This window comes from Carassius auratus, chromosome 10 (genome assembly GCF_003368295.1).
Source record: "Carassius auratus strain Wakin chromosome 10, ASM336829v1, whole genome shotgun sequence".
NCBI classification, from domain to species: Eukaryota; Metazoa; Chordata; class Actinopteri; order Cypriniformes; family Cyprinidae; genus Carassius; species Carassius auratus.
This window is the reverse complement of record NC_039252.1, coordinates 10,298,520-10,312,479: the sequence shown is the minus strand read 5'-3', so window position 1 is coordinate 10,312,479 and position 13,960 is coordinate 10,298,520. Positions and strand designations below refer to the sequence as shown.

The window sequence follows — 13,960 nt, the reverse complement described above, 5'->3', positions numbered from 1 at the left end:
TATGTTTATATAGATTCATTCTTAAAGACAAATTAATGAATTGTAGACTTAATTGGTTTTAGTTGGCTGCTTTTATTTTTTAAATTAGTATTAATTCAATATGTTGGAAAAAAGTTTGTGTTTATTCCTTTTTTTTCTAATTTTTGATTCTTAAAGAAAACCTGGTGAATTTTTTCGGAGAACTGTTCTAAAATATTCCAGATTATTTTTGACTGATTTACCCTTCCCATACTCTTGGTCACGTAGGAGTGAAATAACCACGTCACAATCTTTTTCCATATCATGAATCACAAGACTCCTGCAACTACTAGTTTCCACTTGACCCTTTGTTCACTTACTTGACATTATGCAATACTACCTATGTGTTCCTGCATGTAAGCCGTGAATCAAATGGATATTTTATTAATTTTACTAAAAGTAAAACATGTTATTAAAAACTAGTTGGAAAAAGGATTCAAATCCGTATAGGGAGAATCACACTGGCTAGCTGAAAAATAAAGCATCTTAGCCTAAAGCAAACACAGCGGATGTGTTTCAGAGAAATCACAATCATAACGGCTTCATTAACAAACATTAGCCTCATATTGCACTATGGAGGCTGTCATAAGACCATTAGAGTCTGTAAATGATCTTCTAATTGCATTGTAGACAAGGCCACACCCTTCATAGGAAGTGCTTTTGCAGTACAAATACATTTCTCAGTTACCCACGAAGCCAGTTTCATCTTTTACATCTCGTGTAGCAACAAACTCACATGGAAATGGAGTCTGAGATAGAACGAGGAGCCCAGAGCAAGCAGAATCTAATAAGTAAGATAATCTCATTTTTTTTTACTCTAACACTTTTGTCTCCGAACATTGGACTTTAACATGCTGAGAGTATAATAATAGTCTTTACAACAACAGGACTTGTGTGTTGAGGTTGACTGAGGTGTCGACTGACTTTGCATTGTTCAGCTATGATCAGTTTTATTTGACATTTGCATTAATGTTTGATATGCAAAGCAGTCAATTTTCCACACCGGTTCGCAACTGTTCCTGAGGAAGAGGAAGAAAGAAATATACAGCACATATATGAAGTCACATAGCTGTTTATGTTATTTTCAGTAGGCTATTCCTAGTCAGAAATTGTTCAGATATTATCTGAACAGACTCGAACATGGCATGTCGCAATATCTAACAGGATAGTAACTGCAAGACTATTGGGATGTCAAGAAGACTAAAATGGTGAAAAAGAAAGGGTGACAGCCACAGAACATAAACTGTACAAAAATTTGAATGTATTTATTCCATGGTCTGTCTGAATACAAGATTTTGATTGGCTGGCAGGTATGGAGTAAAACCATTTAATGCAATAATAATAATATATATACACTAAAATCTTGATGCTGAATTCACAGTAAGTTCTGTATTTGTCAACTACTCATTTTAGCCTTCAACATTTTGTGGTTCAGAGTTGGAAATTATCCTGGTTTGAGTTATCCAAAGTGGTTCGAGTAATCACATAAGATTATATATAACATTAAGTGTTTAATATAGTTTCTTGATTTCCCCTCTTAGGTTAATAGATTGCTCTGTACAACACAATATTGTAGCTCTTCTGACTGTATTATACAAGAATCTGTACAGTGAAACAGCACATGGGAAAACACATAAACATGTCAATCTTTCTTTTCAAAAAGCATGATAAACAGGTCATATAAGCATAAAATATGGCCTTGGTTTGAAATTGTTGGGTGTGTGTGGAAAAATGTGCTTTATCCGTCACACTTAGGGGTTGTGGGGCCAATGTTCACCACCCACTCAGTGGCAGCTCATCGGGGGAGGCAGGGGGGCTTCCACAATATTTTAAGGTGAAAATTGGAGGAGAAAGATTTAATGTTAATAAAATTCACAATTAAATTCTTCATAACATGTTACTGAAGTTGGAAAGCGCCACTTTTCCATCGCGAATCAGCTGATGTTATTACAGCCGCCAGGTGATGATGAAGGGAGGGGAAGAGTGTGTCTCCTTCTGGATAATATCAACCAACCATCATAGAGCATTAGAGACTTAAATTATGTGATATCATTTTAAACGTCTCCCGCTGTGCTGATAATGTAGAAAGTACTTATGAGTAGCAGCGATATTGAATATTTGATGTCCACCAGATTCACAAAGCTTTCATTCAAACAGTACATATACACAAAATAAAAATAAAGGAAGTAAACACCTAAGCTGGATATAGGCTATAGCAGTCGACTTAATTAAATAGCACAACATGCAGCTCTCTTTTAACACAGACTTTTAAAAAGAGATGGATGTTTGCTGGATGTAGGCCAGTTAAGTGAAATCATATTATCTTGCTCTATGTACGTTACTAAAAGCAACTAAAAAGCCACTTTAAAGTGGTTAAGCAAATAATAATAATAGGCAACGATCCCAAGAGCAATACAATTATTGTACCTCCTCTATTTTAAACTCACGAGCTGCCACTGCACCCACCCACTCACCCATAAAGGACCACCCAGAGCTGATTTATGATGAAGTGGGATTCCCTGGTGACACGTTTATCTGAGATACTGTTGATCCAGTGAGGGGCCGATATAGAATTTTTGGTGTGAAGTGCATCTATTCAGAGTTAAGGGTGAAAGATAAGATGTGGTTTACGGTTTGATTGCTAGTAAGGGTTAAGATGAGTCCTACTGGTAATTTGCTAGTTAGAAAGGGAATTTAGTTTAGCAAAACAAACTATCTAAATGAACTGAATCATCATTTTGAGTTTAGTGGTCAACTGTTACACTATGACACTTTTTTTTGTTTGCTGGTCATTCTAAAATGAAGTTAACCTAGGATGTGGAAAGAATCGTGAAACTGCATGGTTCAGATTTTCTACAAGATAACTGCCTTTAGCAATATAACTCCCATGTGAAGCATCAAATCACATGCCATATGCATTGAACAAAACATGTAATTAGCACAGAGTTCTTTCACACAGCTCAACACGTGCTGTTTTTGAGAACGGACACTGTTTTCTGTGGTTGCAGGTGAGAATAACGGTGGTCTGGGCTGCTGTGGGTGGATCCTTGTGATTATCTCTGCATTTTTCTCCATCTTGATATTTCCAATCACCATTTTCTTAAGCATTAAGGTATGAATCGCAAAACAGGACAAACAAAACAAATAATCCTGAAAAATATGAATTACTATGCTCTTAGGACCAGTGTTATTTTTGGATAATTTAAGCTGTTGTTCAAATATTTATAACCCACTTATAATATGTTTGATAACTGTTTTATAGATTGTGAAAGAGTATGAGCGTGCGGTCATATTTAGACTGGGGAGGATAACAGCCCGAAAAGCCATAGGACCAGGTAATACTTTGATTCAGAAGGTTAAAGTTAAACAGACTCTTTAATAACACCATCTTTTGTCAAGGCAAATCAATATTTGCCTTAGACGTTCCTCTATGGAACAGGCACCAATTGTTTACAACAGCGGAGGACATTTACAGAACTTGTTCTTAAAACAATAAATGTGGCTTACCAGCTCAATTCCTGTTCAAAGAGTCGGTTTAGTTCAAGTAACGAATCAATACTGTTTGAGACAGACCATATAATAACAAATATAACAATAATGTTACTTGTGTCCAGGAATCTTCTTCATCATCCCCTGCACGGACTCGTTTGTTAAAGTGGATCTTCGAACCATCTCATTTGACATCCCTCCCCAGGAGGTAAACTAAAATAAAATACTCAATAAACCAGAGGTAAATATAGAGAAACTTTCATTTAACACGCGAACAGATCCAGCAAGCGAAGTCAAAGCGGAATCAACTGAGGTTCTCCAGTCCAAACAATTAACGTTTTATTTCCTGAACACGTGTTTTCGAATGAATCATTTCCGTGAATGATTCAATGACTCGGTTGTAAAGACGTTCTTATTTCCTTCTTGAACGAGTCGGTGTTTTTGAGTGAAAGGTTTGAGGCTGAATGCTAAATAACATATTAAATAGCCCTCCTACTATATGTGCCACATAAATATATGGCAGAAAGGGTAATGGTAGTCGAAAAAGAATGTTAGTGTACTATTCTGTTTTGAATTCACCATGAGTGAATGACTATGTGACTCACTCATGACGACGTCACTTGTTTCGTTCCTGAACGAATCAGGGTTTTGAACGAATCGCTTCAGTAAATGATTCAACGACTCACTCATAAAGTCTCGTGTTTTTAAGCAAATCGTTTCAACAATTCACTCAAAACACATGTTTTTAGTTAGTTAAGTCATGTTTAGTTTAGTTTGCGAATGAGTCAATTGCATTACTTTATTTAGGCCAACTCCTCAAGGCAGTCACTTGTTTTGTTCCTGAAATATTGATTTTGTATTTGTTTGCATTTAGATCTTGACCAAAGACTCAGTGACAGTTTCTGTGGATGGAGTTGTGTACTTCCGTGTAAACGACCCTGTTGCCTCAGTGGCAAACGTGTCTAATGCAGATTACTCCACTCGTCTGCTGGCCCAGACCACCTTGAGGAACGTCCTGGGCACCAAGAACCTGTCTGAGGTCCTTTCTGACCGAGAAGGCATCTCCCAAAGCATGCAGGTGAGTGTGAAGAAGAAAGGTACATCTGGCATTGCTGCTTGTGCATCAATGATATAAATGCAGGTCAGATTGCTGAAATTTTGATCCATAATTCTTCTCCCTGCTGCAGATGAGTCTAGATGAGGCCACAGATTCGTGGGGGATCAAGGTGGAGCGGGTGGAGATTAAAGATGTGAAACTGCCACAGCAGCTGCAGAGAGCAATGGCAGCCGAGGCGGAGGCGTCCCGTGAGGCCAGAGCAAAGGTGAGTATAACTGCCACACATTACTAATGTATGTTTAAATGTATTTTAAAAAAATCACTACATTTAATGTACAATTTGTGATTCCACACCCTAATATAATGGTTTGTGTTAATGTAGGTTATTGCAGCGGAGGGTGAGATGAACGCATCCAGAGCTCTGAAAGAGGCGTCTCTGGTGATCGCAGAGTCTCCATCCGCCCTTCAGCTCAGATACCTCCAAACCCTCAACACCATCGCAGCTGAGAAGAACTCCACCATCATCTTCCCTCTGCCCATGGACGTCATAAGCCACTTCATGAAGAATTGATTGCTGCAAAATTCATAGTGTACAGATGCTCGCAAGTTATTCATTTAGAAATTGTGCATGATTTTCTTCTTTTTCATCATTTATCTTTTCCGAGAAAGAGTGACAAGGTTTACAAATGATTTATTTATATATCTAAAAAAATACAATATCATTATCATATTTTACAACGTATATCAGTGTGTAAAACTTTCATATGCCAAAGAGTATGCATGAAATTAAATACACTAAACAATAAGTAGATTTTAAATTTCAGCTGTTCTTCACCTGACCATAAACAACCGTTCATTTAGAGACCAAAAAGAAACATTATAATAGCAACATTAGGAATTATTAACATTTAGTGCACTTAAAAATTAAGATTAGGTTTGCATTAGATTCAGTTAGTACTGTGGCTTCAGAAAGTATGATGTATAGTGCACATCACATGGACTACGTTTAGTGGTCAGTTAGATTAGTTAAATTCATCCCAGTGACTAGAAACTTTTGAACCCATTTTCCAAAAGTTGGTTAAATTACTCTAAATTAAAAAATTTTTTTTAATAAAAATTATTATTATTATTATTATTTTTTTTACTAATCTTCAACAGTGTAGTTGAATACTATCTTAATCTCTCTAAAATGTATTTCATTACTAATTATTACTAAATACTTTCTTAACCTTGACCAGCTGTACAATACAGGGATAGTCATTAAACTGCTCTTTTAATTCGTTCAAATAAATGATTCTTGAACTGATCAAAGTATTTTAAGAAGGTAACATTAAAAACGTATACTATAATATAACATTAGGTGTTAAATCCACTATTGTTTAATATTGAATTTTCTATAGTCTGTACAGTATTTAATGCAAGTACATGAAAAGTAACTGAAAAAAAAATAAAAATAAAGAAGCAATTCCTTACTTTTAAAGGGAAAGGTGTTTCAAATTCAGTCGTCAATCTTATCAGGTTACTGTACATCGTTACTCCAGTAGATGGCGATAAAGCGTGTTTTTGTGTGTACTGCATGTGTTAATAAGGTCGCTGTGATTCTTCCAAGACATGTTCCTGGATCAACATCTTCTGATTATGGTACAAAAAATATAGACTTAACCCATTCCCCAACCCTAAACCTAAATATTATAATATATAATGACAGATATTTCCTAAAAAGTTATATCTCAATTCTGACTGGTTGATTGGAATGATGTTCCTGGATCAACAAGGACCGACATTATGAAATATAAAAAAATATTTTTGTTGCATGCGCAACAAAACTACATTCATTCCCCGTTTAGAGGCCACAAAGAGTAGGAACGATTGCAATTTTGTGTCTGCAGTGGTCACTGTATGACATCTTTAATTGAGATATGAACATCAATGATAAACTTTACCTCATTAACAAAACAAAAGCTTAAGTCTCTTAACACACTCGTTCTATATAAACTTTTATCTGAGCTATTTCATTTGCTGGTATTTATTTTAAATGTTATTTTAATAGTAGAATTTCTATTAATATTTTGAATTAGCTTTTATTTTTATTATCAGTTCAATTTAAAATGTAAGTATTTATATATTACTATTTAGTTTTTTTTTTTTAGTAAGCTTAATCATTTATTACAAATATATAATAAAAGTATTTTAATTATAAATAGATAGATTTGGTGATTCTTACCTGCAAGTTATGATAAGAGAAATCTTTCTATATTTAAAGCATTTTGTTTAGAATGTTCATTCAAAATAGGGCTGTCAAATCAATTAATCGTGATTAATAACATCCAAAATAAAAGTTTGTGTTTACATAATATATGTATGTGTACTGTTTATATTTATATGTAAATATAAAAACACATATATACATGTAAACATTTAAGATAATAATATATATTCATATGTATGTTATATACTTATGTTATATATTATTTGTTATATACAAATATAAATTTATATTACACACATATATATATATATATACAGTATTGTTCAAAATAATAGCAGTACAATGTGACTAACCAGAATAATCAAGGTTTTTCGTATATTTTTTTATTGCTACGTGGCAAACAAGTTACCAGTAGGTTCAGTAGATTCTCAGAAAACAAATGAGACCCAGCATTCATGATATGCACGCTCTTAAGGCTGTGCAATTGGGCAATTAGTTGAATTAGTTGAAAGGGGTGTGTTCAAAAAAATAGCAGTGTGGCATTCAATCACTGAGGTCATCAATTTTGTGAAGAAACAGGTGTGAATCAGGTGGCCCCTATTTAAGGATGAAGCCAACACTTGTTGAACATGCATTTGAAAGCTGAGGAAAATGGGTCGTTCAAGACATTGTTCAGAAGAACAGCGTACTTTGATTAAAAAGTTGATTAGAGAGGGGAAAACCTATAAAGAGGTGCAAAAAATGATAGGCTGTTCAGCTAAAATGATCTCCAATGCCTTAAAATGATGAGCAAAACCAGAGAGACGTGGAAGAAAACGGAAGACAACCATCAAAATGGATAGAAGAATAACCAGAATGGCAAAGGCTCAGCCAATGATCACCTCCAGGATGATCAAAGACAGTCTGGAGTTACCTGTAAGTACTGTGACAGTTAGAAGACGTCTGTGTGAAGCTAATCTATTTTCAAGAATCCCCCGCAAAGTCCCTCTGTTAAAAAAAAGGCATGTGCAGAAGAGGTTACAATTTGCCAAAGAACACATCAACTGGCCTAAAGAGAAATGGAGGAACATTTTGTGGACTGATGAGAGTAAAATTGTTCTTTTTGGGTCCAAGGGCCACAGGCAGTTTGTGAGACGACCCCCAAACTCTGAATTCAAGCCACAGTACACAGTGAAGACAGTGAAGCATGGAGGTGCAAGCATCATGATATGGGCATGTTTCTCCTACTATGGTGTTGGGCCTATTTATCGCATACCAGGGATCATGGATCAGTTTGCATATGTTAAAATACTTGAAGAGGTCATGTTGCCCTATGCTGAAGAGGACATGCCCTTGAAATGGTTGTTTCAACAAGACAATGACCCAAAACACACTAGTAAACGGGCAAAGTCTTGGTTCCAAACCAACAAAATTAATGTTATGGAGTGGCCAGCCCAATCTCCAGACCTTAATCCAATTGAGAACTTGTGGGGTGATATCAAAAAATGCTGTTTCTGAAGCAAAACCAAGAAATGTGAATGAATTGTGGAATGTTGTTAAAGAATCATGGAGTGGAATAACAGCTGAGAGGTGCCACAAGTTGGTTGACTCCATGCCACACAGATGTCAAGCAGTTTTAAAAAACTGTGGTCATACAACTAAATATTAGTTTAGTGATTCACAGGATTGCTAAATCCCAGAAAAAAAAAATGTTTGTACAAAATAGTTTTGAGTTTGTACAGTCAAAGGTAGACACTGCTATTTTTTTGAACACACCCCTTTCAACTAATTGCCCAATTGCACAGCCTTAAGAGCATGCATATCATGAATGCTGGGTCTTGTTTGTTTTCTGACAATCTACTGAACCTACTGGTAACTTGTTTGCCACGTAGCAATAAAAAATATACTAAAAACCTTGATTATTCTGGTTAGTCACATTGTACTGCTATTATTTTGAACAATACTGTATATATATATATATCTATATCTATATATATATATATATATCTATATATGTACTTCAATATATACATGTATGTGTATTTATATACATGTAAATATATAACTAAAAACAGACTTTTATTTTGGATGCGATTAATCGCGATTAATTACATTGTTGTCATTGACACAAATATATCCGTTAAACATTGTTCGTGGAACAATTTACTGAAACATTTAAGTTTAAACATCCATCTAATGTTTTTTAAACAGTACTACTTTTTCAGATGATTTCGATTCGAGTTCATTCAAAAGTAACATTCATCCATTACATGACAAAAAAATGTTTTTTAAACAATAAAAAATTATGTTTTAAATGTTCCACGGACATTCAGAAAAATGTTTTAAAAACTTGAAAGGAATGTTAGTAAAACATTCATATTTTTGTTAGCTGGCAATTGGCAAATGAGAACAAATAAGCAAAAAAAGCACATGAGCATTTTCTTTTGAAACATTTTAATATTCATCCCCAGCCCCCATAGTGATTACAAATGAGTTATATATAAATTATTTCCATTCCTTATACTTCCTATGCTACAGTTACAGCGTGAACCATCACAAGTTGAAAACGTACAAGGGGAAGGAATGATCCATCCAAGACAAACATGCATCGATTACTGTGCACTAAAACACAATAAATAGCTTACAAACGACTGTAAATCCAGTCAGAAAAGACATAATAGAAGTCAAATGTTAGTAAGTAGACAGAGGGACAAATTTCATTCAGTTCAATAAGTGTCTCCACCACTCTCAGTTTACACTGACTGTGTCAGTTTTTTCAGGGGTAAGTTCACATTCAGTAGTTTAGATGTCCACAGGACAAAGAGTCAGTGTCTGTTGTTTCATATCATTCATTATAATCTATGGACTAATGCCATAGCGAAGGTCATCTTGAGGGCCACTGAGAAAACAAAACAGGATTTAAGTATAAGATTAAATACATATTTACTCCTTTCAGTAAATGTAGATTAGTAACAATTTTGTACTTTGTTATAAACCATAGCAGGTGCAGATTGAGGTTGCTGAGGTTTTTTGTTGAGACATTAATTCAGAACATAAATACACAATATGAAAAAAGTACAACAAAATAAAATTAAATAAAAAAAATATTATTTGAAAAATAATTTGGTTAAAAAATTTTAATAAAAAGAATAAATAAAAAAGCAGACAAATATTTCAAAAGATGCATTAATTTTCTTGTATTATTAAGCCAGATATTAGAAGCATATTGACTCTTAAACCTTTTCATTTTTGCTACTTTTGCACAATAAAAAAGGCACATTCCAGGAACATTAATGTACTTTTTGTTGTGAAAATTATTCTGAATTGTAGTCACGTTGCTAATGTAAAACGATCTGCTGTAGTCTAATATATATATATATTTATAATTTTAAAAAACACACTTTAAAATATGAAACTTTTTTGGGTGTGGTATAAAACAGTATTGTGCTTGACGGGAAACATCTAGAAAACTCTTTAGAATCTGTGCCAGAGTAGCAAAAATTGAACAAAAAAATCATTTCCATCACAGTGACAGAAGCAAATGAAACTAATTCAAAATGCAAAGCTACATAACTTGAAAATGCATAAGAAATAGAATAAAAATACATTTCACAGTAATGAAAAAAATAACTGTAAACAATAGTGTCTCAAATGAAGAAAAACGTCTGCAAATACATGTTTGCTGTGTGTGTGGATTTTTTGTAGATTGCTGGTCTTGAATAGCAGATTATTGTCCTTCTGTGTATGATACCCTGTACAAGCACCATCTGATCATAGAAAACAATATTATCAGTGAAGAGTTTACAAAACTTCTCATTTGTATCAAAAGTGTCAAAGGTTGCCCGTTGAAAGATGCATCGATTGTAGAAACACACAAACGGAAAAATTTTGAATCCAAATTTTCAAAAATTCAAAGAAATGGCCTCTTTGTTTTGAAATATCAAAACCCACTTTGCAAGAGCAATTGTATTTTTCATTTAAAAACAATCATGTTTTACTGAAAAACTGAGGACTGCCTTTAAAACTGAGCAAAAATAATTTCCCTGAACTTTATCATACGACATTTAAAGACACAGTTACATTCTTTTCTAGTTCACTCATACAGAGAAACCTCTCTCTGTTATGCTACACTCTACAGAGGTAATACGAGAGTTAACCAGCATTACAATAGAGATAAATCCAAACATACGCTCAACTACCATATTGTACCTCTGTAAAACCTTTAAACAACACACCTCTGACAGGTGGGACGTCTAGAAGTTACGGGTAAGTACTGTCCTCAACATTTCAAAACTCATCAGAGGTGGAAGCTATCATCCTCAGGAGTCCGAGTATCTACGCTAACATGACAACTATCCTAGGACTCACATTAAAAATGGAAGACTTACATCACATGCACATCAAGTAGCAAAATGTCCATTAAATAATCAGAATTACAACTACAATTTACAACATTTCCTGTAGTCGGTACCTATATATTTGCTTGATCTCCCTGTTTTATGTCATGCATGAAGTGAGAGCACTTGCTTTTGTCAGGTAAGTTAGGATGAACAGACGTGATGCTGAAGAGTTTGTTTGTCTTGTTAACCAGGCAACCAGCAAAAATGGGCACATTGAATCTGTGCCAGCGAAGGTGTCATGTCAGCAAACGGATTTGTGTATGAAGAAACACTTGCTGGTTTTGATATGAGCTGGATTAGTCTTTTCGGAGGGTCCAGGAAAACTGTAACTGCTCATGCACCAGTGCTAGGTATTGCAGTTTGTTAAGATGATGAGCAAAGGCCTTTATACTGCAAAAAGCATTTTCTTAATAAGCATTTTTGTTTACCCCTACAGTTATTTAAACATTTTTTTATATATATTAAAATAGAAAACAGGTATTTTAAATAGTAATAACATTTCACAATATTACAATTTTTATTGTATATTTTTATCAAATAAACGCAACCTTGGTTAGACTTCTAAAAACATTTTTAAAAAACGTACTGAGCCCAAACTTTTGAATGGTCTACCTCATTACGAAAACGTAAGATGTAGAAATACGTAACAATAAGTACATATCACTGCAGATGGTGCGTCATTTGAAAACGTCATGGAACTTTAGACTTATAGCGCCACTCAATGGACACTTCAAGTCAGAACTGTGGTGACTACAAAACCAATGTCACATAAAATGTACCATATGCACATTCATATGAACTCTTTTAGCACCACTCAGTGGACGTTTCACATCAAATATGTCACGAAATATACATGGCAGTACGTGTTTCGTGTCTTGCGGAAAAATTCCCAAAGGTACGTTTTCGTCATGAGATCAGGTTGCGAATGGTAGTGTATACATATATAATAATAATAATAATAATAATAATATGCAAAAATGTTAAGAATATGTAGATTTTTTACAGTAAGAAATAAATTAAGAAAATTACATCTTGCAGTATATATGTCTTGACTAATTCGAAACATTCTAAATCAGAACTTGGGAGATTTGTGAAATCAGAAGACATATCGCATAAAAAAATAAACCAGACCAGGAAAGATGCTGGTGCACTTATCTGTAGGAAGAAGGTAGGGCAGAAACCTAAAGTGCTTTTTGTTGTATAAAGTTCTCGTATGTCATTCAGAAGAAACAACAGACATTTGTGTTGGAGTCCAACAGCATGTTTTAGAGTCAACGCTGAGCTACTTCTATAATACACAAAAATGATCCTGCCTCCATGCAGACCAAGCATTGCTGGCAGCACATCATAAGCATTAGCATCAACAGCTCTTTCATTCTGAAGCTATGCATTTCTGATACAAAAAAAAAAAAAAAAAAAGGCTGTCTGACCATTTCTGGTTGACATTATCCTAATAAAGGATTAGGATTTTCTAAGGAAAACAGGGACGGTCTGCACCCCAGAATGATACAATTCTGTCACAATGAACAAGAACAGAGAATGGGCGATGTGACTGGGATTCAGTAAAACAGCTCATCTGGGTAAAGTGTTGGCGTTCGGGATCCGGGCAGGGGACGAGCGTGCTGCTGGTGAGCCTCTGAGAGTGGGCGTCCCTGGTGCTGGAGAGGGGCCAGGAGAACAGGAGTGTGTGGGGGTCCCGGGACCTGGAGAGTAAGGGTAAGGAGGGATATCAGGCCCGGGGAAGAAGGCTCTGTGGATGGGAGAAGAGGAAGGCGACAGGTGGGGACTCGTCTGGAGAAGCCAGAGCAGCTCTTCATTGTTGCGGCTCAGGCGTTTCTTCTCGTTGGTCTCCTTCTCCACATATTCCTGAAGGTTTGCGTTCTCCTCAGACAGTTGTCTATAAATATAGGAAGAAATAGTCAGGGTCAGTCAAAAGACCTTAATTCACCCAAAAATGAAAATTTGCTTTAATTTACTCACCCTCAGGCCATCCAAGATGGAAATTAGTTTATTTCTTCATTAGAACAGATTTGGAGAAATGTAGTATTAGATCACTTGCTCACTAATGGATCCTATAATAATCCATAATAATACTTCCTCCAAAAAAAAAAAAAAAAAAAAAATGAAAAGCCTGTTGTCCACTCATCAAATCCACTGGTATATTTGTTTAAAACTGTTTTTTTTTCTTCTTGTAAACGGTGATTGACCTGTGCATATTTCTCCTCTGATTCAGACCAGAGAGCTTTTTTTTTTACTGGAAAAAGCCATATTATGGATAGAGGACTCATATTTTAGTATTTGGATGTCTTAATGATGGATTTGTTCCTAATTAACACTTAGCTTTTCACTTCACAAGATGTTAACGGATGAACTGGAGACATGTGGGTTAGTTATGGATTATTGTGATGTTTTTATCAGATGCTTGGATTCTCATTCTGACGGCACCCATTCACTGTAGACAAGTTACCTAATACTAAATCTCTTCAAATCTGTTCCAATGAAGAAATAGACTCATCTTGACAGCCCGAGGGTGAGTACATTCTCAGCATATTTGCATTTTTAAGTGAACTACTCTTTTAATTTCAATACTGTATTCACCTTGACACTGAGAGATGGCGATCAATGCGGGCCACCAGGTCTTCATTCTGCTGCTGAAGCACCTGGACCCGCTCCTCCAGATACAGGTTCTTTTGGGCCTGCTCGAAGAATCAAGTGAACACAGAGCTCGACATTAAATTCTTACACAACCTTCCCCTGTCTGCACAACAGGGGTCTGAAACATACTTCATGTGAGGAAAAAAACTATGA

General features: G+C 35.2%; 2 protein-coding genes across 2 annotated transcripts in view; one reads left to right on the top strand and one right to left on the bottom strand.

The window, feature by feature from the left end:
* Window positions 1-445: 445 nt before the first annotated feature.
* stoml3b (stomatin (EPB72)-like 3b) lies at window positions 446-5,264 on the top strand. Its single transcript, XM_026273559.1, has 7 exons — window positions 446-809; window positions 3,027-3,130; window positions 3,281-3,353; window positions 3,633-3,715; window positions 4,382-4,585; window positions 4,695-4,829; window positions 4,947-5,264. The coding sequence occupies exons 1-7, from the start codon at window positions 755-757 to the stop codon at window positions 5,133-5,135; spliced, it is 843 nt and encodes a 280-aa protein (XP_026129344.1). The 5' UTR covers window positions 446-754; the 3' UTR covers window positions 5,136-5,264.
* Window positions 5,265-12,308: 7,044 nt separating this feature from the next.
* LOC113109471 (microtubule-associated tumor suppressor candidate 2-like) overlaps window positions 12,309-13,960 on the bottom strand; it is a 35,881-nt gene continuing 34,229 nt past the window's right edge. The window contains exons 14-15 of the mRNA XM_026273032.1: window positions 13,751-13,851; window positions 12,309-13,049 (exon numbers count right to left, since the gene is read on the bottom strand). Of these exons, the coding sequence (XP_026128817.1) occupies window positions 12,725-13,049; window positions 13,751-13,851 (426 nt within the window). The 3' untranslated portion in view covers window positions 12,309-12,724. The remainder of the gene's footprint in view (window positions 13,050-13,750; window positions 13,852-13,960) is intronic.

Coding starts and splice junctions, on each gene's coding strand:
- stoml3b (XM_026273559.1), top strand. CDS start 755: ATGGAAATGGAGTCTGAGATAGAACGAGGAGCCCAGAGCAAGCAGAAT. Junction 3,354..3,632: donor CCGAAAAGCCATAGGACCAG/GTAATACTTTGA, acceptor ACTTGTGTCCAG/GAATCTTCTTCATCATCCCC. Junction 4,830..4,946: donor CCCGTGAGGCCAGAGCAAAG/GTGAGTATAACT, acceptor GTGTTAATGTAG/GTTATTGCAGCGGAGGGTGA.